Below are 27,598 nucleotides of genomic sequence, written 5' to 3'. Positions count from 1 at the left end.
CATACCAGGGTTTCCCCGGTGTGGAGCAGGTGATTTCTTTCCTCCCTCCGCTCAGGTGTGGGCAGGGTGGAGTTTGCTACAGCTGCTGCCTTATATAAAGGGCAGGTTGAGGCACCAGCTGCCCCCAAGGAGGGGATGTGGGAAATGCCAGAGCAGCCAGTGTGGAGCCTTCCTTGTCCTCAGAGGGGTAAGAAAAGCTGCCCCTGCAGTTTACTTTGTTCTTGACTTCTGAGCAATGCAGTTTAATGTTATGAAGGATTTTGCTCCTTGAGGTTTGGGTTGAAAAGTTTGGCTGGAAATGTTGTGGGGGGTGAGCTCTGGGCTCAGCATGGCTTCTTTGTGTCCCTTGGCTGCTGGTGTGTGGGACAAATGCTGGGCACCCCCCACCCCTCTGCAGTGCTTGTTACTGGCCCCACCTGAGCTGGGGCTGCCTGGGACAGCAGATGTCACCTCCTGGAGCAGGGCCCTGGGGTGAGCACACCTCATGATGAATATGAAAATTGAGAGTTAACATTGGACTTAAATATTATCTGGTACAATCTGAGCTATAACAGTAGATGTGAGAAGCAGGCTATGCAGGAGTAATTAATTATTCCTCTAGTAATCTTGGAGATGCACAGTTAATCACAGTTATTACCAAGTGGTATTTTCTTAAGGTGCAATGCCCTGTTGGGAGGAGATGGATTTTAAATGTGTTGGTTCCTGTCCGAGCCTCTGCTGTCACCTGTTGGTGACCAAGCTGGGGTTTGGGTGCTGTGATGCTGAGTTGGTGTTGGTGGAGTTTGAGTTTGTTCAGCAACTGCTTGAGCGGCTCAGCCCTGAGGGACACTGGGCACCAGCAGCTGTTTGAGGGTGAGTGTGGAACTGGCTGGAGCCGTCCTCAAGTGAAGGCACCACTCTGTGGTGGGGCCTCAGTCTGGCAGCGTGCTTAAAGCAGGTGTTTGGATGCCATCACACGGCGAGGGCTTTGTTGAATCAGGCAGTGCTGGGAAGCTGTTTGGCAAAGAAATGAGAAGGAGTGATGGGTTATGAGGTATTACAGATTTGGTATCAACTGGGATAGGGCCGGGTTTAATGTATTTGTTCAGAACAGGCGGTGAAGGAAACTGTTCTGCTTCCCTCTGGGGCTGTGCTGGTGCACACACCGCCCCACTCCCGGCGTGCGTGGTGTTACCTTGAGCACAACGAGAATTGTGGTGACTGGACAGAGTAAGGTGGTTGTGCATCTGACACGAAGCAATGAGCAGGCTGAGACAGAATCATTCCTCTATTGTTTATGATTTATTTGGCTATATCTGCTTTAGCATAACTTTTTAAAACCGGAGAGAAAGCCTATGGCTGGCACAGGGTCTAAGGGCGGTGGTGCCCAGCACAGTGCTGTGGTCCTCGGTGCGTGGGTGCTCTGGGGAAGGGGATCACATCTGGCAGGCAGCTCTCAATGGGAGGCACTGGACGCCTTTTTATGAGCGTCACGGTCTGGAAAAGTACTGAGATGAGGCCCAACCTATAACGAAAGGAGCAGATAGAGGATTGGTTACAGCGAGCAGCCAGCCAGCGAAAATAGGTTGTAGCACAAACAGGGAAGAGACTGCGGATTGGCACAGGGGTTTTGCCCGTTTGGGAGACAGCAGCTCCAGCTGAAGTTAAACACTTAAAACTGAGGACTAGTTTTCTGATTGACTTCAGGAGGTTCTTATTCTGCGCTAGTAACAAGATCTCATAGCCTTGCTACAGTATGTTGCTTGTCTGATGCTTTCAAATGCTGGCATGCCTTAGGGTGGACCCTGAAACAAATATGACTTGTTTGCTACAATACAGGACTGTGCTGTCCCTGAGGGGCCAGGGTGGGCTCAGGGCTCTCAGGAAAGCCCCTGTTGGGGTTGGGGACTCCTGCATGACCTACCCAACAAACACACAAGCAGCCTCTCCCCAGGAATCACCTTCTAGGTGTGGGGGTGTGTGAATAAATGCCCATGACAAATAAACAGAGGGGAAGTCACCTGGGAGAGGAAGGTCCTGGGGCCCTTTTGGGTGAGCCGTGGGGTTACAGACAGCCAGGTGCAGCAGACCTGTACGGTGGTTGCTGAGGTGCACGGGTGTCTTCATGCACAAAGTGGGTTTACCACAGGGGGCCGTGGGCTTTACCTGCCCCAGTGTGATTCACACAGCTGCCTTGTGTGGATGTGCTGTGCTGCTTCCCGCTCCCCCCACCCTGCTCAGGCTGGCTGGATGTGTCAGGTTTTGCATATGTAAAAATACACAGCAGTCTTTGCCCTGAAAAGCTTGCTAGTGATCTCATTAATCAAGACAAACAAAGCATATTTAGCTATTCCCCCTCTCTGGAGGAAGGTGTTCAGGTACTTAAATATGCATTTGAGTGCCTAACTTCAGATGGCTGTTTCTAGATGTTTTTTGCTTTCTCACATGCAGCAGCAGTGACATAACCCCTCTCAGGGAGGGAAAGGTGGGGAAGGCAGAACCAAGGGTGCTAAAGTAGGTGGGCAGCCCCTGGGAGCTGACAGGGATGATCCCCAGCCGGGCCAACTCCAACCTCCCATTAAAGATGCAGGAGTTTTTTCTCACAGAGCTGGGATTGTTAGAAAAATTCAGTGCCTGCAGGTAAGGACAGCTGAGCTGCTGCTCTTGAATGTGCCTCTGCCTCCCCCATCATGCTCCCTGCCCACCAGTGCTGGGAACTGGGCAGAGGGAAAATTCTGCCTGGGACTGGGTTGAAGCCACAGGGGAGGGAAAGGCCGTTTACTCATTCCTGTCTTGGTACAAAGCTCTCAGGTGAGAAATGTCACACTGAGCCACAACTGGCAGTAATTAAAATTAGCAGAGCCTTGACAAAGTTGTGAGGGATGCCAGCTTCTGCCCTCAGCATGAGTAAGTGGGAAGCACCAGGTGTAGGACAGGGGACAACTGCTATTTTAAAAAATGAGAAACCTTCTCATAATGAGGGCCAGTAATTAGAGTCAAGATAAGGGTGTCCTTGGGTCAAAGGTCTTGTTATGACAGAGGCTGGTGTTGAGAAGGCCACACCAGTGATGAATACTCATCTCTGATTCTTCTAATTCATATTTTAAATTATGAACCTGAAGGTACTTCCTCTAGAGACAGCTGATGATCTTTACTGTTACTCTGATGTGGTTATGGGCTGTTATGCCAGGGTTTTGTTTGAATCGTGGATTTAAAGCATTGGCTGCAGCAGGACAGGCATGCCTAGTTTGTGTTTTTCCTTGCAGGATGCTGGAGCTGCGGTGGTTTTCAGCTGAAAAAAACCAATGTTTTGCTGTTCTTCATTGCATTTGTTATTGGCAAACGAAAACCTGTAGGACACTTGCAGCTGGGATGTTGTAATCTCTGTGTCTGCCTCAAAGAATTAGAGGGGCAATGAAAAACCTTATCACTCCTAAAACTTAAATATGTATTTGGGGATTATTTTCATTTGGGTTTCTCATTTATGATAAAGCTTTACATCTGAGGACTGTAAACAATCACGTGTTGAGCATTAGTACAAAGAACATGCGTGGTGTGAGCAGAAGCTGGTATGTTGATGGGAGGACTAATAAATGGCATGTGAGATGCAGAAAGACTGAGCTGGTACAGGGAGGGCAGAGCTGCCCTGGCAGCAGCAGAGCACACATCCCAGATACCAACCACGGTTTCATGGGTGCTGTTGGTGGTGTTTGGGCTTGTTGAGGTGGGTGCTGGGGTGTGTGTGCCATAGCTGCTGGGCAGTGTGAGCACCCTTGGGTGATCAGTAAGCTGAGCTCCTGGTGGGAAGTTTTAATGAATAAAGCTGGATTAAATTTTGTGATGATTTATAGGAGCCATCGAGAAAGAAGCCATGAAGAGGCTGAAACAAGCAATAAGCAGCACCAAGCTCTCCTTCTGCCCTGGGAGGATCCACACTTGGCTGCCGGGTGATGTGGTGGTACCCGTTCCTCTCCCAGCCCTGCCTGGCTCTGCCCGCCTGCTCAAAGGCAGCTTCCCAGCCTTGTACGATTTGGCACTTAAACAACAAAGCCGCCCCTAGACAGTGTAGTTTTTCCATCATCCATTTGATCGAATCCTTTTAGTGGGTGACAAAACACTTTCTTGAGCTCTCTTTACAGGGAACCAATCTCTATTCCTTTTTCAAAACCTCCCTCATTTACAGGAGTCTAACAAATCCTCGGCTTTTTAAGTCCTCTCCTGTTTGTTCGTTGTTTTTTTTTTTTTCCCCAAACAAAACAGTGCCATGTTTGTAAATTTTTTTTTTGGGGGGAGGAGGGAATAAAATGCACAATATGGAGAGGGGTAGGGTGTACACACTGACGCACGCCGTGCCGAGCATCCCTATCCAGACAAAACCTGCGCGCGCGCACATCGAGATGCAAATGATTTCCGTGAAGCTATCACTTGTAAAGCTTGACAGAAAATAATGAGAAACACTAAATCTTTTATAAGGTCAACACTCAAGCAGCTGTCAAACAAGAAAAGAATTTAGCGAAAGATCCGCAAAAACTTCCATCGCCTCATTAAATCCAACAGGGCCGGGGCCCGGCGTGGTGAGGAGGCACCGGGGCGCCTCCGTTTTGTGTCAGTAATTTGCGGTGGAGGAAGAGGGAAGACGAAACAGCCAGCGCCGAAGGGGCCTTGGGGGAGGCTGGGGAATCGTTAGTGCGCCAGGAGCGGCCTCGGCTCCTAATTGGAAGCATTGGGCATTATCAACGGAGGATTTGCCTCGGCTCCCTGACAGCTCTCTAGGCCTGGAATGATAGCCCACTTGTCAGTGTAAAAGACCATTAAAAACAAACCATTTTGATTTAATTGGAGGCGGTGTGCTGGGGGCCCAGGTGAGGCGCTTCATCAGCCGATGTTGGCTGCTGATGCCTTTTTCCCCCTGTATTGATGGCTTTTTTTTTTTTTTCCTCCCCTCCCTTTCAAAAACTGTCTAGGAAAGAGAAAGAGGTGCTGAAAGATCCTTCACAGCCGCACCGAGAGCGGCTTTCAATAGGGTTGTCAACAAATGCCATGACAAGTTAGAGAGAGGCAGGTACTTTTAAAACAGACGTTATTCCATCCAAGATGAGCTGTGCTCGGAGGGGTGTGTTGGATTATTAGGGTTACAAATACTGTGGCTCTTCCTGGCAGCAGTGTGCTTAACTGCCTTAATGGATGAGGTTGATTTTTCTCTCCCCACCTTTCAAATCCTAAGAACGATAGCGAAATGCAGGACAAGGCAGTCTGGCCTAAATGATCCTCGTTCTCTTTAACCCCAGGAGGGTTTCAGAAAGTGCTCAGCAATTTTTGGCTGCTGTATTTAATGTCCCGTGGAGATTTGGGATTCTTTTTTTTTTTTTTTTTCCCTGAAAATAAGGGCCACAGATGTTTGCTGGAGTCCACTGGTCAGCTGGTCTGGGCAATAGTATGAGTAAAGGAGAATTAAGGCGCTGGAGTTGTAACCTGGTACGTACCTCCCTTGGCAGCTGTCCTGGGGTCAGACTGGAGCCAGTAGCTTTCACACCAACCCTGTGTGTTTCTGAGATTTGAATCCTGACCCTTTTCATGCCAGGCAAGAGTTATACTTCTCATAGATTTCTTTTGGTAAATAGCATCTCTGCAGAAGGCAGAATAGGCTGGTGAATGAAGCCCCAAGTCCATTTAAAAAGAACTTCTGTGGAACTGTGTATGAAACAGCAGGCAGCACTGAAAGCAATGGTAGGTGCTCACCTGTAACCTGACACAGTGTGTGTGGTTTAACTTCACTGCAAGCACCCCAGATCTGCTTCTTCGTGGCTGAATATCTCCATAACAGCAAGGGGCACTGGTTGCCAGCAGTTGCTTGTGCTGCATTTGGACACCAGGGCTTGGATATAGATGGAGCCTGCCCTGGAGATGGCCCAGGCTGTAAGGCTGCACAGGGAGGGGAGGTGTTTTCTTGTGTCCATCAGTAGATCTTGGAGAGCAATGAAAACAGCAGAGGAATGATGGGCTATCATGTCCTTGAGGGACACATGAGGAAGGGTTGAGCATGGCAGAGGGCAACATCAAGGTGTGATGGAAAGGTTGAGTGTCCAGGGCATGTGCAAAGGGATACTGGGAAAGGTCGGACTGTGGAAATGCTTTGCTGTGATTTGAGCAATAGCATTGCTGGAAGCTTCAGCTATTAGACAAAGCAACAAAACCTCCAAAATCTATGGGAAAATGGAGTGATGATGACCGGGGACTGGAGCCTGCATTTAGTGACAGAATGACTGCAGTGTGGGAGGTGACATCCCTGCTGTGGTGCCAGTGGAGATGTGCAGGGATTGTGCTCAGGGTAGCTGGGTCTCTGCTGCCCATCTGCAACTCTGCAGGGTGTTGTAGTTTCTTTTTGTGTGATGCCTGTTGTAGGCAAGGTCATCGCTGGAGGCCAGTGGTGCTGCTTTGGGTTGTCACTGTGGGGCTGGGACCCACCAGTTCACATCACTTGGGCTGAAGGGGCATTTGATCTGGTACCATGGCGACAGAAAGCACTTGAACTCATTGCTTTACTCTTTAAGCACTGTTTAGGCCCCAGGAGACAAGTTTTAAAGCACTCCAGCTCCACAAAGTTTTGCTGCCCTTAAACCAGGGAGGATAAATGCCATAGCTGAAAAGCCAGCCCACTGGGCGCTGTGCCTGTCGAGCCTAGGTTATTTAAGCAGAGTCTACGGCTTCTCTGACAAGGCACCAGTTGCAAGATTACATGAGCTGTGCTTGTCAGTTCAGCTCTTTAGACAAAAATAGAGGTAAGGCATTAAAAAAAAATGCGGAACATTTTTGTGTGTATGTGTTAAACCTCAACTGTTAATTCTGACGAAGGATCAGGCTGTGAGCAGATATCAGATCCCTGGTGAGAATCAAATTCTGGAGCCCAGAATTTTGCTGCAAAGTTTATACAGTGGGGATTCCTCTAATTACTTTCAGTGGAAATTTACCTGACAGAGCTTTCCCAGGTAACGCAAGGCATATGCGGGAGAGCCGCTCAGCCGTTGACAGAGCCTTTGATTTTGTGCCAGGTTGCAAATTAAGTCTTTTGCCAAGGTACCCGAACACTTGCTCGTCAATTGCTTATCGCTTATTCATATCGCGCATCGAGCGCAGCGTGTTTCATCTGCTCGGGAAGGCAGTGCATGTTGACAAAAGTGGTGTCCAAAGTTGCTGCATTTTCTTTCCTCCCCCTGTTTGGTCAAGTAAACAAGACTATTCTCTCTGGAAAGCCACCCTGAAAATCTGTGGAAGTTGGAAATCTCTAACGAGCAAAGGAAAAACGCTGGTGTGTGTCAGTGACATGTGGTGCACGGAGCTGTTTTGACACACGGGTGAGCTCTGCCCTACATCACTGCTGCATGAGGTGTCTCTACCTGAATCCTTCTGGACTGACTTGGCAGAGCCCTGGAAATGGTGGAGCGGCCAGCATTGACTTACCGGTTTGGATTGTGACTATCAAATGTTCAGATGGAGGTAGCTGAAGCCTCACCCTGGGCTGGCCCAGGCAAGGCTGTGGGGATGCTGTATTTTGGCAGCAACATCCTTTCCAGAGTTTGGTTGACACCAGGAGGGGTGCCATTCTGCCTGAGCCAGCATGATACTAGTGATGAGTGACACAGGGACAGGGGACATCCCGTGAACATGGCAGGCAGGAGTATTTATCTATGTCCATGCCGGGTGCCTGAGGTCCAGTTCCTAGGGCATGTAGTCCCACATCTACAAGTAAATGAAGTCTTGGTGCACAGTCCCAGCTGTGGCAAAACCTGAGCCCAGGAATCATGTCACTGCAGGCAGAGCAAGGCAGGGGCCGTTTGCCTTGGGGGGTGACTGAGGAAGAGGAGGGCACTTGCTGAGGTGAGTAAGGAGTTAATTTCTGTTTGAATTTTGTGTAAAAAAAAAAAACAAAAAACAAACAAAAACCAAAAAACCAAAATACACTAATTCAGCAACTTTCCCTAATGAACTGCCCATCAGGACACGACTGGCTCCCTGCGACCTGTTTGGAGGGCCCAGGAGACCACCCACCAGGTCGGTCCTCCAGAGCGAGACGTGGAGCGGGAGCGATCACCCAGTGTAGGAGAGCCTGTAAATCACGCGGTTAGCTTAATAGCGTGGGCCATTATTCTAAAGCAGTGGTGCTGAAAGCTAAATCCAAATGAAAATATAGTCAATTTGTCTATACTTTACTGACTGAACGACTATGTAATGTCATGCAGCCCTTGCAATGCAGGGAGGCAGCAGAGGCAATTAGCGGGGAGGGCAAAGCTCCTTTTTCTTGTCTTATGCTTCCACCACAAGCTCTAGCATGGTGCCAGGACGCAGTCTTACAGGGACTGAATGGTAAGTCCAGTTTAAGAGCCAGTAGTGACATCCATGCCCAGTTTCTGCAGCTCTCTGTCAGAGGTCAGGATGGAAATAGAAAAATCCTCCTTATTGATTTTTATGGGTCTAGAGGAAGAAAATTCTCCTCTTCCTGCTGCCCCCTGCTTTGGGTTATAACCATCTCAGTAGATGGGTGCTCTGCCCACAGCAGGCCAGCCTGAAGGGCATCATGCCAGATGACAGGGTGACTGAGTGGCTCGAGGGCATGTCAGACCCCTGCACCTTGCAGCAGCCTCAGGTGATGTGGGAAAATAGTCCTAAGTGGGGCTGTGGTCAGGGCCATGGAGTCTCTGAATACTGTTGCCCAGAGTCTGAAGTTGTTCCCAGGTCACAGGCATCTTCTGTAATGCCCAGAGCAGGACAACGTCACTGATGGCTGGTAGGAAACAATATGCAGATGGGAGCCTGTTAACAAGCTTTCTGTAAAGTGATATTTTTTTGTGGTTGCTTTTTATATTGCTTCTCGTGCAGTAGGGTGAGGGCGTTACATGGGTTAAAGACAGTGTTTTGGTGAACTGCCTACAGTGGTCAGTGCTAACGGCTGGCCTGCCCAGGCCATTGAGTCTTAAAGTCATAAAGTAGTTATCTACCACCATGGAACAGCCCAGGAAAGGCTTCATGAGGACAGAAACACAAGAACGAGCTCCCTCACCTCTTCGGAGCATTGCTCTCTATTGTCACCCTTGTAAAGGAGGGATCGATGGTGACTCCTGGAGTCCCTGGGTTTGGGTGAAGGGGGAGTTCATCGGTTTGTCTTTTAAGACTCTTCCACCATCACCTATGGAGATCCCAGCTTTCCAGAGATAGTTAAAGCACCATTTGGAGGCTACCAAGTGTCTTTATGAATCACCAGCTTTCTCTGGGTTGTTACTGCTTTGAACTGGGCTATAGATGTTCAAGAGGACTTACTTGTCCATGGAGGAAACAAAGCACTGAAACTGAGTAATGAACTTCCTGATTCAAGATCTAACCTGGGCTGTACCTGTTAGATCTGCAGCTGGGGAAAGGCAAACCTTCCAGGTTAATGTAATGAGAAAGGAGGACTACAGAAAATTTGCAGAGGCTGTGCAAAACGAGCGGTCCCTCCTCCCCTGGCTGCTGCTCCTGGGAAGGAAGGGAAGAGGAGAGGAAGGAGGAAGGCAGAGGGAACAAGAAAAGACTCAGAGGGTTGAGAGCTGTGGCTGGGGGAGGAACCCAACCCAGTCATGGATGAAACAAAAGGGAAAGCATGAAGGAAAACACAGGCTGAAAAATGAATAGTGATGGAAAGGTCTGGGGTGAGCGAAGCTCTAAAGAGGAGGCTTGCCCCAGTATCTCGTGTGACTTACACAATCTGTTTAACAGCAATCGGTCATGTTCTTTCCCTGACACTAGCTGCAGCAGCAGCTCTGTGCTGACAGGCAGTGGGGATAAATGATTACTGACATATGCTAATCGGACAGTCTTAGACAGGACGTAAGAGGAATACATCAAGGTGGTGCAAAACACATTTCTTGGTCGAAACTCTCCAACTTGTACAAGTGAATTAGCTTCAGGAAGTCACAAGGCTGCTTTGTTGTTTTAAACTGTGGTTAAAAATCAACAGTATGGAAAAAAACCCACAAAACCAACAAAAAAAACAACCCAACCCCAAAACCATCAGAACAAGGGCCAGGGTGGAGGGCTGAGAGGCTCTTTGCAGTGGTATCTATCAATGCCAGATATGATTTTGGCCATGTAAACTCCCTGCAGGGTTTCAGTGCTTTCAGACTTTCTGGTGTCTCCTTTCCATTCTGCTTGCCCAGCTCTTTTCCCTTCCTTCCTAAAATGCCCCCTAGCTCTTCACTTGAAGTTTCCCTGTAATTTACACCACAAACAAAGCTAACAGAATTCAAACAAGTACCCCAGAGCATAGCAGGATGAGCAGATGAATTCAGGGAGCTGTTTAGATCCCATTGCTTTAACAAGAAATCTTCACCTTGGCTCTTATTTGGATCAATTAAAGGAAGTGTCACGCACATCTGTAACCTGGCTAGACCCTTTTCTCAGTCTCAGGGTGAGTATTGTCAGTCAGATAGTTTAGAGCGGTATCAGGAGCGCAGACTTTCTGGAAAGTTCTAATCCTGGGGTGAAAATGCTTTTTGAAACATCTGGTGTGGTTTGAATTAGTTATGGCGAGAACTGATCAAATGGTAGGCTACCAACCTGCTTGTGTAGGGCAGCTGCAGGAACACCAGCAGAGAACAAAGGTCACCCCAGTACAGTGGGACATAAAAAGGTGCTTCTTATCTTGTGAAGCTCATGACAGTGCACAAAAGTTAGAAAATAAGTCATTAAGCCCTTATCTGGGCAACTGCTGCCTCTCTTCCAGGGCTTATGGCTGCAAAAAGCATCCCACTCTGAAGTCCAGAAGGGGCTGATGTTTGACCACATCCCATGAGGGACCATTTTAAGGTCTGGATTTTGGGGAGCCTTGTGTCTGCCTTCATTGTGTGTTATCAGGGCATGTGGGCAAGGATTGAAGGTGTCCCTGACTTCAGTCAAGTGCTCCATACCTTCTCAAATTGGGGCAGGTGCCAGAAGGACTCTTTCTTTGCAGGCAGCGGGTGTTTTCGCAGAAATGTGGTGCGAGTTTCACGTACTTTGTTTTTCTGTAACCAAAAGTAAACAAGAAGGGGCTGAAACAGCTGCACAGCTATATATATCGGGTTGGTGTCATACACCGTAACGACACTGGGATGAACATGATCAAAATCACTTTGGACTAATGATCACAAGTGCTTGATCTGGGTAGTTTCTCATGTCTGTGCAGCTAATATGGTATCTAAAACACACTGATGAGAAAAACATGAGCAGCTGCCAGCTCTCAGGGTGTCTGCTTTATACGACATCCCAGGGAGATGACCGCTGCCTGCAGGAAGCCCTGTGCTCTGAGCTAGAGCAATGGCTCATCTCTAGCTGGGAAAGTCACTTCCACCACCCCCACCATGGTGGGGGAGTTTCCTGGCTGTCTAGTATGTGTTGCTTTCCTGATTAATTGCAGCTTGCAGTGCTTGATAGCCCCAGCACAAGCCCGTGCAAGTACCGGGTGAATGTTTTGGCCACTGCATGAAACCCTGGGGAATCTGTCTGCTCTGTGGTCTAGAGTGCAGGTTTGTGTTGCTTAACTCAGTAATTGGTGGCTGCAGGCTTTGGGACCTTGATGGAGGGAAGTTAGTGATTAAAAACATCAGTCATTAATAGATAAGGCAGGGATGCACTTTCCAACATCCTAGGCTTGTGTATTCATAAAGTAGCTGCTAATTAAGAACACTGTATTCTTGCACTTCAACTATAAAGTATAGTTTGTGATGGCAGTAAGCCCATTGAAATTGGTCATTACCATATTAGCTCGACTCTTCTTTGAGCCATTAACTAATAAAACAGTCATTGGCTGCTTTTAAATGTTATTACGATATTGGTGTGTTTAACAGCTCAGTGTTGCACTCTAACAACTGCTGTGGGTGCTGGCATCAACCACACCATGCCAGGATGGGGGCTAGTGCTGGTCCTTTGGACATTTGTTGGCTGTTCTTCGTTTTGTCCACTGTCACCGGTAACATAAGCAGAGCTGCTGCTGTCCAAAGGACAGTCTGCAGAGCTCCTGGCATGGGATGACATAAATACCAAAGATAACTTGAAACTTATTCTTTGTTACAGCAGGGTGTTTTACTATTGTGGCGATGTAAAAAGAACCAGAGCCTCCATTTTAATTGATACCAGGACTTTACCTGGGCAGCCTGTGACTTAAAGGCATATTGATGCAGACAGACGCTTGATGATGGCTAGACAGGTGTGTCTGCAGGATAGGCACCTAAGCCTTTGGTCAAAGCACTGCTGCCCTGGAGAGCTTGCTCAGCTCCTGTGTATATCTTCAGATACAAAATACTTTAAAAAAAATCTGAACACCCTTTTGTCTCTAGAGCACTTTCATGTATGCGTGTTGTGATTTGCTTATCTGGTGTTAGCTCCCACAGCATCGCCACACAGGACAGGGTCTGGTCGAAGCCAGGCCTATCTTGGGTGGGAAGCAGCTCATCTTTGTCAGGCTTCACCAGCCTTCTGGTAGTCAGGGAGGATGTTTTCCCCGCTGAGAGCCTTCCCCATGGCTGGAAGAAGCCCATCCATCATGGGGCAGGACAGTGGGCAGTCATGCCTGGTAGCAGTGCTGTGCACAGCAAGGGAAAGCGCTGCTGGAGTATTATCACCTTTTTCTCTTGAACTCGCTGGGCTGCTGTCAGGGCTCTCTGCTGCTCCATCCACAGCTCCTTGTATCTGTGTTGGAGGAGGTCAAAAAAGGGAGTGGAAGGCCTGGAAAACATTGAAAAGACAACAATATAATCTCCAGGACTAATAGCTCTAACTCCCCATGCTGATTGGTATTTCTGCTCCTGGAAAGTGTGACTGATGAGAACATGAATAAACCTTCACCCTGGCAAAGGCTTTCTCTTCCTCAAGAAAGACTCAAACGCACATTTTCACTTCATGCACCACAGTCTGCACACACTTGTGATAGCCTGTAGCAGGACTGGGCCAGGGCGCTCCCCAGGATGGGCACAATTTCCATCTTTACACAGCCTTTCACTGTGCTCAAGCCCTGGTGTGCTGGAAGGACGTGTGGCACCACAGGCTGCAGCTCAGCCTCAGGCCCTGCTGTGGCTCCAGAAGAGCATCTCCCAGCTGATACCGTGGGTAAGGAGAGCACTGTGAGCGGGGCAGCGTCCAGAAGCAGAGCTGGGCTTTTGCATTGCCACCCTGGAGCTCAGAGGGGCAGCTCTGCCCGGGTCACCTCCAGACTGGCTCAGCTGTGGCAGCTGCCTGGGAAGAACCACTGGGTGACAAGGGTTTGGCTAAAATAACTGCTTTTGCTACCAAAATATCGCTACTGTGGTATCCCAAAAACCACAAACACATGTCATGATGGATCGGGCGAGAAGAGTAAGAGCTGTTCAAAGCAATTTGAGTAGAGCTAAACACAGACTCAATGCAGATGGTCAGGTGTCTGCAGCAGAAGGGGGAGCTGAAATGCTGAGCCCTGGTCTAGTGCCTCAGCTACACAGATCGGGCACGTTTGCCCCTTGGAACAGGGTACCGCGGAGCACCCTGGCCAGGAGGAGACAGCAGCAGAGGGGAGCCGTGGATGACCATGGTCCTAGAAAAATAGTGAAAATAAAAGGCAGTTGCCTCTTGATCAGTGTCCCATTCAGCTCCTCTGAGCTGGCGTTAACCTGAGCTTGGGGCAGAGCTGCAGCCTGAAATCGTTGAGCCTTGCTCCTTGCACGTGAGGATACTTTAACTTCATCAGCCACCATGGGAGGCAGAACTGGCAGTGGCAGCAGCAGGGTTCTGGCTTTGAGGACAGCACATCAGTTATCGCTGTGGTCCCGCTGCTATTCTTTCCCCCAGAAGCAAGCACTTGAAGGTGATGGAGGACCTCGACCTCAAGTTTTATTGGTCCTTGTCCTTGCACACCTTGCTGGGGACTTCTCCCATCTCAGCAGCAACCGATGACTGTGGAGCCATTACCCCTAGCCCTGCTCCCACCTGTAGCCCACTGTGCCTTCAGCTGCAGCTCCCACAACAGAAAGGCAGTGCTTTCCCTGCCTGTCCAGAGCAACTGCAAGACACTGGGGACTTGGGCTAACTGCTGGGCCGCTTCTGGGCCGCCAGCTCCACCAGAAGTTTGTTTTCTGCAGAGAGCCTATGTGCCACGAAGTGAGCCAGTGCTTTGTGGCTTTTGGCAAGAGCAAGTCCAAAATTGGTAGCAGCCAGCTTTTAGCAGTCTGGAGGATCTTTGACGATCACGCAGGGCACCAGCAGCGTGTATGCAAATAGTAACTCTTCTGTTTCTTGTTCCTTCACCCCTGTGGTGACTTTTATTACTTAATTATTGCACACCACATGCTTCAAAACAGTCTAATCTATGGTCGTGTTTTCTAATGATACTAGATGTGCAATCCAGCAATACACATCCCAAGGGGGTATTCATATCAGAGGAGACATCCTTCTGCAGGCCTCCTTTTTCATAGATCACATGCTGCAGGGCTTTTCAAGGCTTTGCTTACAAATCAGCTGCGCTGCTCCAGACCATTATCTGGAGACACCCGGCGCCAAAGGCAACACCGACATTTGCCCTTTGTACCCTCTTCTCTCTCCTCATTCTCCTCCAGTTTGGCATGTCATGCTGATCAGAGCTGGGCAAGATATTTACAAAGGATAAAAGATGTGGCACACCTGTGGTCAAGTGTCCCATTATCCAGGTGGGTCTCCAGTCTCATTGCATGGTGCAAATTTTGGTGTTCCTCGAACAAGCACATGATGAGCCTTGCACATGGGCTTGTTTCCTTGGCCTGGCCCTTTGCTCTCCAAGGCAGGTGCTTTCCTGGTGTGCAGGAATAGCAGGGAGGGAGACACAAAACCACCGAGCCTTTGTGTGTGGGGTTTGACCATTGATTTTTGTGGTAGCTGAATGTGTTTTCACATTTCTATGGAGGTGACTTTTACCATCTCCAGTGGACCAGCCAGTTGGTGACTGATTAAGTCCACAGCTGGCTTGTAAGTAAATGCTTGAAAGGACACATTTGGGTTGATGCTCTTCAGAGTTCCTTCCCTGCCGTGTGATTAATCGCATTTAAGTCCTGATCCAGCAAAGTATAGAATCATGCCTGGAATGATACATGCATGAACTGCCTCTTTGAAATTGGTGGGAATGACTCATGTGCTTAGTTATACATGTAAGCTCTGGTGGGGCTGTAGGACGTGAGGCTTCATCTGGCTCTTCCTGCCTCCTTTGAGAGAAATACTGAGAAAGTGGGGAAAAGCAGGAGATATCGGGTAACAGACTTCCTTTACTAAGGCTACCCAAGAAATTGCAGCAAGGTGGCTTTTTCTTTGTAGGTCAAACACTGATCTCATTGGAGTGGATGGGGAATTTTGGCCTCCGACGTTGGTGCCGCTTGGCAGTGTGACAGTATTTCTCATTTGCAGCTGGCCTTTGGGAAAATGTCCTCTTGCCTTAGTGCTACTTAAGGATAGGAGTTGAACGGCTTGTGTGTTCTGTTTCCTTTTGTCACCCTGCCCAAACGTCGCTCCTCTGAACTGGGAGGATTTTGCTGTTATCTGTGGATGCTGTGGAGAGAGCGGGGGAAGTGTCCACTGAAAAGGCTTGTTGTGGATGAAAAGCTATCTCATCCAGAATAACTCAGATCTCCTTGTTTTGGCACAAGCACCCTGCCACATAAAGGAAAGGGAAAGAAGTTCTGATAGGGTGTAACAAATTATTTATAATTGTGGAAAAAAATAATCAGCTGCTTCCTTTTATAGTCAAATAGTTGGAACCCTTTCTAATGTTGACAATTCCTAAATATTTTACAATTTATCTGTGCACATTTTCAAAACTATTATCCCTGAAACAGTTCCTATCTCTTTAATAGTCTCTCTCACTAATTTACTTTCAAGAGTCAGGGTACAGACCTATTTTCAACTGAAATGACAAGCGCCTGCTAACTCGGTTATACAATGTGGTATGCTAGTCTGCCAGAAATCTCCTGGAGAAGAAGCTGCAGCCTCCTAATAGGCTGTTTTACTGTGAAAACAATGTTAAAAAGTATAATAAAGTATTAACAACATTAAAATAAAACAGTGTAGGCCTTAAATGAGCTACAAACTAGTTAAATCTATTCTACTCAGTATGAGCCTTCAGTGCTTTGCAGCTGATACCTCAGAGCTGGGATTTATCTGAAATGAAGGCACCAGGGACATGCAAGAGAAATGGTAATTATAATTTGCAAACATTAGGCTGACACTTTTTTGTGTATGTGTGTATAAATTCTGACAGCTGTGATTTGTGCCATGCCAAATAGTGTTCCACCAAGCTGGGAAGGGCTCACTTTCTGGCAGGCCATCCTCAGAGCAGCAGCTCATTAAAACTTTGGAGAAAGAGAAGTTGCCGAAAACAGGAAGACGTCAGAACCATCTGAGGGGTTTTTGGTACACGCTTGTTGAAAGGTGTTTGAGAAGAGAGCCTTGGGTCTGACAAACTGGAATTTTAGTACGCCTCTCCGTTCACAGTGGGGCAAAATAATTGGTCATCAGTGACTACTAATTTGGTTTAGTAGCCAGAGGCATTTTTTTTCTTCCCAGAAAATCAATGACAGTGCCGAGGTCTGTTCAACGTGATTCAGCTCAAGACGGGTCCTCATTTAGCTCTTGATGCTTCTTCCACTGGAGACAGCTATTTTGTTAAAATGAAATTAAAATCTATCTGTAATACTCAGCTCAGGGAGCGGCACCCGTCAATGCCATGCTGCTCTTGAGGTTTCAAGGTTGTCAGTCTCCCCTCAAACTTATTTTCAAAGGTTTATATATCAACAGAAAAAAAGCTACTTGGCGAGAGTGGATACAAAGGACTTTGCTCAGGAAGGGGATTTATACCAGCTTAAAAGGTGCAATCAATCTGATTGCTAAGTTGTGTTGCAAAAGGGTAAAAACTTGACTTGTGATTGCCTTTTTCTTGTATAATTCAAAAGCGTAGGGACTTGTAAATATCTTAGCGCCAACTTCAGCCCTTGGATTTTCCAGGTAGCTCTCCAACTCATGCAGACAGCTCCTGCAGCACTCTTCCCGCTGCTGGTTAGGACAGCTCTGGCAGGGAGCGGAGCCACGGAGCAGAGGACATGTGGCAGGGAGCGGAGCAAGGGAGCAGAGGACATATGCACAGGCATCGACACTCTGGCAGCCGCGCAGCTGTTTGGGCTGCGCTGAGAGCACTGCTCTGATTTCAATGGCAGCTTAGTGGCAGCAGGATCTGGCCCTGCATGGGTGCTTATGCAACAGATAAATCACATAATTGAGTTTTTTTTACAGTTGTGATAGTAAAACTGTGTGGCAACACCACTGCCTATCCTGAAACCTTAACCCTTTCTTGAAAGGTTAATGAGGTTTCAAGGGGGTTTTAGTCTTTGCTGGTGTCCTTCCATCTAAGGTGCTGTGCTTTTGCTGCACAGCCAGCGTCTGTCCTTGGGGTCTGCAGTCCAGGGGAGGCAGCCACAGGGGGTACCACCACTGTATTCCTTTCTTGAGTACTTTGTGATGGGGACGATTTGTCCTGTGGTGATACTGTTCATGTAGAGATCTTCCCCTGGCGTGTGGCTGGGTCAGCTGAACCAGTTCCCACCAGCTCAGGTTGTTTTCTTACTGGGGACCAGTTTGGTCTCTAGCATCTCTGGAGCACGGGGCACCTTGGTGCAGCTAGCACAGATTATCTTCAGCAAATAAAGGACAAGCTGAAGTCTGTATCTTCTTGGGGCCTTGGGGTACCACCAATGCAGGCAGCAGTAAGGCATTAGCGCTCAGGTACCCCTGCCCTGGAAGAGGGCTGATAGCACAGGAAAATTCTGATTACGGTTCCCTTGTACTGCTATATTGCCTCCCTTCCTCCCTGGTTACTGATGGGCTGGAGCTAGCAATCTATCTACCATTAATTTGTCTCTGTGTAGCCCAGCAGGAACCTGGGGTATGATTACAGCTCTGGCCCTTGTGTGAGAGCCAGCACGGCCCCGGCATCCCCCTGCAAACTGCCTGGCTCTGCCTCGCCTTAATTGTTCCCCTTTGGCTGGTGGACCTGTCTCTTCTAACAAGGGCAGCGAGGAGGGCCGAGGTAATTGAAGCACTTAGCCACACTCCCAAGCATTGCCTCCTGCAGCTAATTAGGAAAGAGGGCCGCTGGGCTCTTCGTTATTTCTTTTAATTGTTTGTGGGTTTTGCATAACAGTGAATGGCAGAGGAGGGATGTGCAGTTAGTGGTGAATTCTTGACTTTGAAATTTGTATAAGAGGTCACTTACAATTTGTTAACACTTTCACAAGAGTGAATTCAATTAGCGGCTCCGGCAGTCCCTGCACACGCGTGTGGGTGTGTTTGTAAGGAGAGGGAGAGATGGAAAAACAAGCAGGGCATGAATATAAAGGCTCTTCATTTTCCTAAGAAGCTTGTGGACTATACAATAAAGTTATAGGCCCCTTACAGCTTTATGGTCCTCTAAATAGGTCCTGGCAATAAACCCATGGAGAGGCCTGAAAGATCATTTTTAAATGATCTCCACTTGTCCTCACTTTCCATTAACCACTGAAGAAAATAACAAGAGAAAAATTGGTAGGAAACACTCAGGGACCAATTTTTTTTGCAGTCTTTGGGCTGGCAAAACTCTCAGTTGAAATAGTGGGTCTTCCACCTGTGTGGCAGCTGCAGGATCCGTGCCGTCAAAGCCCTGATTACTCTGAATTTCTGAAGCTTCTTTACAATCCTTATAATTTGGATGAGGAAATAACAATATAAATTATTTCACTGTGGGCATCCAATGAGGCAGTGGCTTCTTCTAAGTGTCAGAGGATCTGTTATTTTGCTCAGAGGGCTCGTATGTATAGAACAGTAAAAAGAATAAAATCCATTGTAAACATGCACTTTAAAAGATTTATCAGATGCTCATAGCTGTACTTAGGAGTACACATGGTTACAAGAGCACCAATTTGCTTTACTATTCCCTCCCAGGCCAGGAGTGAAATGTATACGTGTAGTGGTCCTAAATGCGCACGTGGAAACACATGTCTTGGAGTGAAGATACTAAGCCAGCTCTTACCTGTTAAATAACTGGCTTTGCAAGCTGGAATTTGTACATTAGCATCGATTTTTGAGTTGGAGGTACCCTTCGGCTAACTTAATTGAAGATTATTTAGATTTGTCTTCAACACATTTGTATCCTGATTGGAAATCTGCTGTTACCCTCTGAGCAACTCAGGTGGGACGTGACTTATGGGGATGAGTTATTCTGCCTGGAGGTCTCAGTCCATGGCTGAGAGTGAACAGTGCTCAGTCTGCAGCCGGCAGCAAATGCAAAACATCCTGAGGAGTATTAAAAAAAAAAAAAAAAAGGGGGGGGAAAAAAAAGCCAAGAAATCTCCCCCAACACTGAGCAAAACAAATCAAAGAGCAAGGTCTTCCCCTTGACCTCCATTCCATGCTTGAATCTCCCTGGCTGGGTGGGAACATTACTTTGTTTGAAAGGAAAAGACGTCAATGAGGGCTGAAAAGCTTTGCTTTCACAAAAAGGATTCTGTGGTTATTTCCCCCTGACCCAGGTTTTCATTGCACAGACTGCAAGAGCAGAAGTTTGCAAGGGAAAAATTCCACTTGTGGCGAGAAGTAGTTTTAGATGCTAAAAGTTTTGGAAGAAATTTTTCAGCCAGCTGCAATCAATGGAGATAAACCCATGGACAACAGCCAGTCTGTGTGGGAGAGTAAATTACTTCCCTATTCAGTGTAATGCAATTGATAATAAGGGATCTAAATCTCTGTTCTTTAGATCTTTTTTTTTTTTTTTTTTCCCAGCTCTGTGGCTGATATGCAGGACCTGAACCTTATGCCAAGCCATGACTTGGCTGTTTATTTTCCCTTAAGCCAGGAGCCTGAAGTAGTCAGAAACTGTTAACAACTGCGGTAAATAACTACACTGAAGGAGAACCAGTGTCTTCATGGTGCATTCAGGATTTTTTTTTTTTTTTGAAGGGGATAACAGGTCTTTCTGCCCAGCTGGATGCGGCTGGGAGCTCTGCAGTAGCCAACGTACACACAGCGATGCAAGCACATACCCAGCCTGGAACGTCTCCAATAGAAGAAAATTATTCTTGAAATAGAAATTCTTATCTTAGCAATGTGAGAATGGTGGCAGAGATGCAAAGTGCCTTTCGCTGTGGAACTGGATAGGACATGCAATTATCCGAGCTGATGGGAGTCCTGTATTTTTTAACTTGGTTGCATTTTTCTGGTGCTTTCAGCCTGACAGTGATTCCAGTCACTGTTACATTTTTACAATTTGTTTTGTCACTGCTCGGATTTTTTTCTAAAACTGTTGTTTGCCCCAATCTTTTGGATTTTTCTGGCTTCACACACTCTCTGTGTTTTCCTGGCTTCCAGTGATCATGGATCAGATATGGCCTTGCTGTAATATCCATCTTTCTTGTATGTCCAGCTTTTCCTGGTGGGTTCTTCCCATGAACACCCTCTGTTCTTCAGTACTGTTTCTTTGATATATCTTTGCAGCTGGTCTGTAGCTAGATGAGCTTTTTTTCTTTTCCCCCCTAGGGCCATGTATTAATGGTCTGAAATGTTCTTTATTTTTGTCTCAAAAATAAGCCTATTGTTGTACTCTGTGTGCCAGAGATGCTGGAAATCTCAGCATCTCTTGGGCAGCTTTCTAAACGTTGTTCTGACTGTGGGCAAACATCACGGCCACTTTGGGTGGAAAGACCACTTGCAAAGCAGAAGCATGAGCACCGAAAACTCCCTTCTTGGGGAAGGTGAAAGAGAAGGGCAGAGCAATCCGTTAAGCCAGGAAGCTGCAGAGATAGCCAAGGTGACAGCTGAGCTGCTAAAGGCTGGTGAGACAATTGTCAACAGAGCCTTAGGACAGCTGCAAATGATACAAAGAAAAGAGGAGGTACTGAATATCTGATGCCCTTGGCCAATTTTTAACCGCTTGAAGAGAGATTGCCATGACCAAATGCTTTAGAGAGGTGAATTTGCTGCAGGAACATGACGAAAGCAGCTGCCAAAGGATTAAGACCAGTTTTAGAGAATGGGAGGTGGAATGGCAGGAGGAGATGAAGTTAGAAGGAAAATGGGATGTAAAATTCAGGAAAGGGATGGTTGAATTGAAGGCAGACGGTAGGGGGGGACCCGGCAGGAGACATGGGGATGACAGAGTGCCAGGGAAATCCTGCCAGCACACCCAAGGTCAGCCCAACCTACAGGCCAACTGCCAAGTGGATGGCAGCACATCGGAGGCAGGGTTATGGCCATGCAGGGTTTGAAGGAGGTACAGGTATAGAATGGCAGAGAATGGCATGTCTGTGCAGCCCTTGTGTCCAGGAATATGTTCTGGGACATAGTATGCAGAATTAGGAAACTTGTGTGACCAAGACAAAAATGAAAGCTTTTCTCTAAAAGCAGCCCTGGAAATACTGGCCAGTGTGTTCACGCTGAGGATGCACTCTGCACTGTTAGCTCCTGGGGAGAAAGCTGGTGCTTGGGATACCAGCTGTGTGCTGGTGTGTTCTAACTTCAAACTCCTTGTGTGACCTTGTGCAAAGCAACTTAAGCTAAAATCTAGCTGTAGAGAGCATCCATATCTTTGTGCTTGCTTCTGGTTCCAAACATGACCATTTAATGCCTGCTAACTTCAGTGCACAGTGAACTTCGATCAGACAAGGTGATTAGGAGGATAAATGCAGGTCTAGACATTTACTGGGGTTTCCAAATGCACCTTGAATAACAAGTTGTATCGACTTCAGTGAAGATCTTGGAGGTCTTCACAAACCCTCTGTTTTTGGATTTCCAGTATCATCAAAATCCAGCCTAGTCAGTTCCCTGCATCCTCCCTCCTGTAAAACAAGGTCATTATGCAAAGAGTAGGGGGGTTGAATACACCTGCTAGTAGCACAGCGTGGTGGGGTTATTTTAAATGAAAGGACCTAGGACTTCAGTCCAGGAGGACAGCAACCCTTAATCTGCACACGTCTCGTGCACAAAGCATGTGGATGGAGATGGTCTTAGCTCCTGGAGGGGAGGTATGGCCAACAACGGGCATTTTCCTTGGAAGAAAGCCTGTAGACCTGTTTGTGGTGGGGATGAGGGCTGGGGCAGGTGAAGCTGAGCATGCATGCAAGGTAATGTGGTCGTTACCCCAGCGCCTGTGTTTGGTGGACATGTGCTTTCTTGCAAATTGTGGCTTGCACAAGGCAGCTCTTGTAGAGATCAGAAGCCGGAGCGTGAATCAGGGGAGCCTGACTGGAGGATGCCCCACAGGGGAGGCTGGGACCCTACCACATCCTCGTTACTGCTGACCTTGGCACGAGCGCTGCCTGCTGATGGATCAGCTATGGAGCTGGACAAGACCCTGGGGAACCACTGTATTATCTATTATCGTCCCATCAGTGCCTCCCCTGACCCCTCCCAGCTCTGAATGCCACAGGCATCAGGGAGGGAATAAATCTCTGTCTGATACTGAGAGAGAGAAGGGAGCGAGAGCAGGAAAAAGGAGAGATGAAAAATGTCCTTTTTATGACTCTCACAACAAAGCTGGCCACATGATTCGTAGCAAACATTTCTCTGGGAAAAGGGAGGGAGAGAACGGGGGGAATCAGCAAAAAAGCAGAGCTGCTTCTCTCTCCTGGAAGATGCCCATGGGGAATTAATAGAGGGGTATGGGTGACCTTTGAAGGTATATATCCCAGGAAAGGAAAGAGGCCTCCAAGCTTCAGAAAGCTCACTCCAGTGCCTGGCGCTGCCTTGTGAAATGCTCCATGCAGCACACGTCCACCATGAACGGAAAGCAGAGGTATAAGCGATTTGCCATGCTAGAGGGAGCAGCAGGGCCAGGGCATGATTAATAAGGCACTAATAGCAACCACAGCATTTGTGTTTGTTTCTGTTTGGGATGATCCAGGAGAGCTTGTACTTGTGAGCCTGGGGAAAACTCCTGACCTTGGTGTCTTTGGGAAAGAGAAGCCTTTAGCAGCACAGCCCAAGGCCTGAGAAAGGGCTGGAGATGTGCTGCTAGGGCTTGAGAAGCCCCCTGCACCTTACACACTGGCAGCTGTGAGCCCACAAACGCAGTCCTGTGACAGCTGCTGAGTTGTTTGGGCCTTCTAACCCCTGTGCTTCTGTTCCCAGGGAGGCAGCCCAGCCCTGAGGCGGCGTGCTAGCACCAGCTGCAACTCCAGCTGTGCAGAAGAGCTGCAACAGGGCTGTGGGTGCAGCCTGGGAGGGTTTGCATTGGCATTCTGGGGATTGTCCCAGAGCGACACCATGATCAGGCAGGGTGGCTGCAGTCTCTACCAGCGTGATGGGACACCTTTGCTTTCTGGCCTTCTAGATGATTCTGTCTGTGCCTTCGGGTAGGGAATGTCGTGTAGGCTCTGCTCTTGTTGCAAAGCTTCCTGCACCTGAGATGTTTATTAAAAATGAACATTTCTTAAATGCGAGCAAGTGCTTGGAGTCATGGAAAAAGACTGCATGCCACAGTTTCCTTCTGCCCCCAGCCAAGCACGTATCTCAGTTGTGAGCGCCCTCCCAGTCAGCAGCGCAAAGAATGTGGTCGTACGGGGCTTAGAGTCCGAAAGCAGAAGCAACTTAAATCCATTGACAACCAAGTAATTTTTAACAGGGCAGGTCTTGTACCTGGTCAGCTGTGACTAGGGACAGGCTTGGGCTGGAGAGTGCTCACCAAAGCCGATATCTTTAACTTCCCAGTCATGGAAAAGTGTGTTAAATTCCCACTTTTACTGAAATGGCTGTAAACAACTTCTTGGTAATCCCAGTAATTTGATTTTGTCTATAACGTGCTTTTAAAGTAAAGGGATAAATACAATCAGTCTGCGTAAAAGGTAGCTATTAAGGAGCAGGGAAGTTGTACAATAATAACTTTAAATTAAAAGCTCTTTCCCACTACTTCTGCTGTTGCGGGGTCTGCAGATTTTCCTTAAAACTTTTGAAACGTGCCTAGACTTCTTACAGGCAGCCATTTAACCTCCGTTTATGAAGAAATAAAGCAAAATTGATGTTGATTTTTGTCTACATTGGGGGATACTTTTGCAACATAAAAGCCCTTTTGCCTGCAATTTGCAGAGCAGCCCTGTCACATCGGTGAGGGCTGATACTGATAAAGATAAAGCTTTATAGCTGGGGCATTTGCGGCTAACAGCAAGCTAATGCTACATTTTCATTTTGATGCAATTAATGTTAATGTCTGCTACGAAAATTGTCATTAAATACCATTTTAAAATCCATTCAATTTGCATATGCAAAGCCCATTTACTATCATGTAAAATACACGGTGCCGTTCATCATGTCTTTTCTCTAGAATTTGTAGCTGTTATTTTTCTGGTAGTGATTATTATCCAGCTCTTAAAATGAAACCTAATGTCTGGTCCAGACATGCACAGAGCAAGAAAACCCTCTGTGCTCCAGCAGCAGCAGGGCTGCTTCGGAGCCCCTTTCAGAGGCTTTGAGCACTTGTTTGGGCTGGACTCGCACAGGCTTTTCCAGACCACCGTACTTTCCAGCTTCCCTAGTGCTTCTGTGGAGGACAAGCTGTGGAAGGACCTAGAATTCAGTCTAAGGTGCCAGCGTTCTCCGCTGCAGACTCCCTGTTGCACAATTCCCCATGAGAAAGTGGCACAGCAGGCAGCTGGGAGCTGGTATGTGAGGGGAACTTTAAATGTGTCACTTCTAAATGCTGTACCTATTTGGACCTCAAGCAGGGCTCATGTACACACTGGATGCTTTGTAAAAACCTTTTGGAAGGCACTGCAATGCAAAAGCCCTAACTTGGTGTGAAGCCTTAAACATCCTGCTGTGTTGCAAGGGATGAATGGGTGGGCTTACGACCTTCTAGAGGGGTTGCAGAGGGAGCAGCAGGTACCAGCTTCCCTCCAACCCTTGGGAAGGAGCCCAAGAAAGCAGTGAAAAGCTGCTTTGCCTCCATCCTGCTGTATTACCAGCTTCTGTCCAAGGCAGGGCGGTGAACTAACAAGTGGGAGAGGGAGTGGGATAAAGAATTTGAACTGATCCTTAACTGCACCAGAGTATTTCAGCTAGTGCAAATGGGTAGCAATGCTGTTGCTCTGATTTTCTGACCCTGGGAAGCCATTATTCTGGCTTACAACTCCTCACATTCCTTTAAATTAAAGGATTGGCATTGAACGTATTTTTAAGAGGTTCCAAGACCTTAGGGCCACAGGTGACATGGGGATGTGTTGTGGCATGTAGATTAGATTTAGATAGCTGATTATCTGACGCACACACGGGTGCAATCAGATATGGAAGTGGTGCTGTGACTCAGCTGCAGCTCAGCCAGGTTCAGGACACTTCTGTTTTGGGCTGTTCTGTGCTAACAGAGATGTGGGGGAGATGGAGATGTGAGAGTACGAACAGATAATATTCTGTGAAGGGCCCCGAGCCCTTCCCCCTTACCGTGCTGTGATGCCATAAGTGAAGTCTGCAGGTACTTCAGGAGGACATTTCTTGAAGCGACTGGGTTTGTCATCTTTGAGTCGAATGTCCTTGGCCTTGTAGTACAAATTAAATTCATGGGCTGTGGTGTAACCAGCCTTCAGAGCACCACGGTTCATGGTGATGAAGTCCCGGGGCATCTTCTGGAGTAAGGAAGTCCTGGGCTTTACTGTGTTCCAGTGGCCTATTGCTGGAGATGGAAGGAAACATGAGCAGCAAAAAGAAAAGTATCAGACATTTTGGGTAACTCCTACTTGGGAAGGCAGGCTGCAGTGTGTGCACCATGCACAAGAGCCCTGCATGGCTTGCATGCATTTTGCCATGGTTTCACTGTGGAGTGAACTTTGTAGCCTACCCCACTGCATTCCACAGGGGGACATCTCCCATCTGAATCAGATGTCTTCTCACCCTCCACCCTGGCTTGCTCAGCAAGTCTGATTTCACAGGGCAGTTGTCACAAAGTAGGAGCTCTAACAAACTTAAAGTGGTCACGTGTATCACCCTTGGCAGGTGCAATACTCCTTGCTGTTTGGGCTCTGGGTGATCCTATAAAAGCTTCCGATATGATAGAGAAACTTTACTAGTCACGGAGCAATTTGGGTGATATTAATGAAAGCGGGTGAACGCCAGAGCTCTTCACCTCCAGCTTGATAAGAAGTATTGAAGAGCACTGGGAAGGAGAGTAGAGTTCCTACTAGCATTAGGACTTTGTTGCAGGTCTGTATTTTAGTGGCAGTGTCATACCTTCAGGGACTCCTCCATCTGTTCTGTGGGTGTGCATCCCATATGAAAAATCAAAGCCTGGCAGGGTGTAGCAGTTTCTCTGGGGCTTCCCCAATTCTGCCTGCAGAAGAGTGAAGTTAAAGGAGAAGCATAAAGACCTTTCCTGATAAGCTGAAGCCTCTGAAAATAAACATTTGTAACAGAACTTGGCTAGAAGTACCAGGAGTGGTGGTGGCCCCGCTTGCAGCGGTTTGAATCCTACTGCACAAGTGACTGCCGCGGTGCAAAAGGAGAACGCACAGCCATGAGGCTTCACCAGAGCTGAAGCCTAAGGGATGCCAAATTTCACCCAAGTTTGTACCTGAGTTATAAAGCCACCTAGCCTTGCTGGAAATAGGGATCCTTACTCAATACATATGGACTTCAAGTCTCCTTGTTTGGCTAATCTCTCCTTTGGCTGGTATGCCCAGCCGTGGTGTCTGCTGGGGGGACTCTGCAGCTAGTCTTAACTTTCCTTTGAGTTATTTCATTTCCAGTTTGTGCAACCTCTTAGACAGCTGAAGTAAACTTCCCCAAGCACAATCACATTGCTTCTCCTGCCTGGGAATAATCAAGACGCAAGGCATGTTGCAGGGGGAGGATAAGGGGATTGAAGAAGGGGGAGCAGAGCCTGGGGTTTATAGCACAAAAAAGAAGAGAACTTGAGCTCAATAACCTCATCTCTGTTTAGTTTTAAAATGAACTCTTCCCCAGCCCATGTGTGTCCCAGCCTGGTGGTGTCTGTGGGATTAACTGACCTCCCCTCACCCCTTTGTCTCTACCCTCCCATCTCCATGGTGAAGTCACTGCAGGATGTGTGTGTCTTGAAACCTTATTGCTGCTTGAAAGGGGGGCGGTGGAGGAGGGAAGGGGAGACAGCCTGGCAGCCTGGTCTGTGCACTCCTGCTGGGGGAAGCTGGAGCAGGGTCAGGCAAAGCGTGTCCCCAGGAGCCCTGAGGCATGGCGTGGGTGCTTTGGGACACGTGATTTTCCATGGGAAGGATGTTGGAGGAGATGGGGGTTTGTAGGTGTTGGCAGGTCTTGTTGGGAGAGTGAGAGTGCTGAAATCCTACTCTAGTGCTTCTCACAGGTGAATCATTGAACATTAACACTGAGGTGGCCATTATTACGTTCCAGAGTGAACGCTCTCTGGATCAGGAGATACTGAATCAAATGTAGAGCTTTCTGCTGGGATCGAGTGCAAAGAGTGAGACTGAAAATTGATCACCTCCACTATGGCAGGCTGAGGCTGTACAGCAATTAAGGGATGCAGCTTATTAAAGTTGCTTATATGGGAACATCATCCAAACCCAAATTTATGTTCAGCTTCCAGCCAGCACTGGGCAAACCCTGGCCAAGGCCTTGGAGC

The 27,598-nt window shown here is 47.8% G+C and overlaps 1 protein-coding gene across 1 annotated transcript in view; it reads right to left on the bottom strand.

Annotated features, from left to right (window-relative positions):
- Window positions 1–1,312: 1,312 nt before the first annotated feature.
- CFAP77 (cilia and flagella associated protein 77) overlaps window positions 1,313–27,598 on the bottom strand; it is a 61,706-nt gene continuing 35,420 nt past the window's right edge. The window contains exons 2-6 of the mRNA XM_056352081.1: window positions 26,212–26,311; window positions 25,429–25,657; window positions 12,609–12,711; window positions 10,917–11,012; window positions 1,313–1,504 (exon numbers count right to left, since the gene is read on the bottom strand). Of these exons, the coding sequence (XP_056208056.1) occupies window positions 1,436–1,504; window positions 10,917–11,012; window positions 12,609–12,711; window positions 25,429–25,657; window positions 26,212–26,311 (597 nt within the window). The 3' untranslated portion in view covers window positions 1,313–1,435. The remainder of the gene's footprint in view (window positions 1,505–10,916; window positions 11,013–12,608; window positions 12,712–25,428; window positions 25,658–26,211; window positions 26,312–27,598) is intronic.

Source organism: Falco biarmicus, chromosome 9 (assembly GCF_023638135.1).
Source record: "Falco biarmicus isolate bFalBia1 chromosome 9, bFalBia1.pri, whole genome shotgun sequence".
Classification (NCBI taxonomy): domain Eukaryota; kingdom Metazoa; phylum Chordata; class Aves; order Falconiformes; family Falconidae; genus Falco; species Falco biarmicus.
Note: the sequence above shows the minus strand (reverse complement) of the source record. Positions and strands in the feature narration are given on the sequence as shown.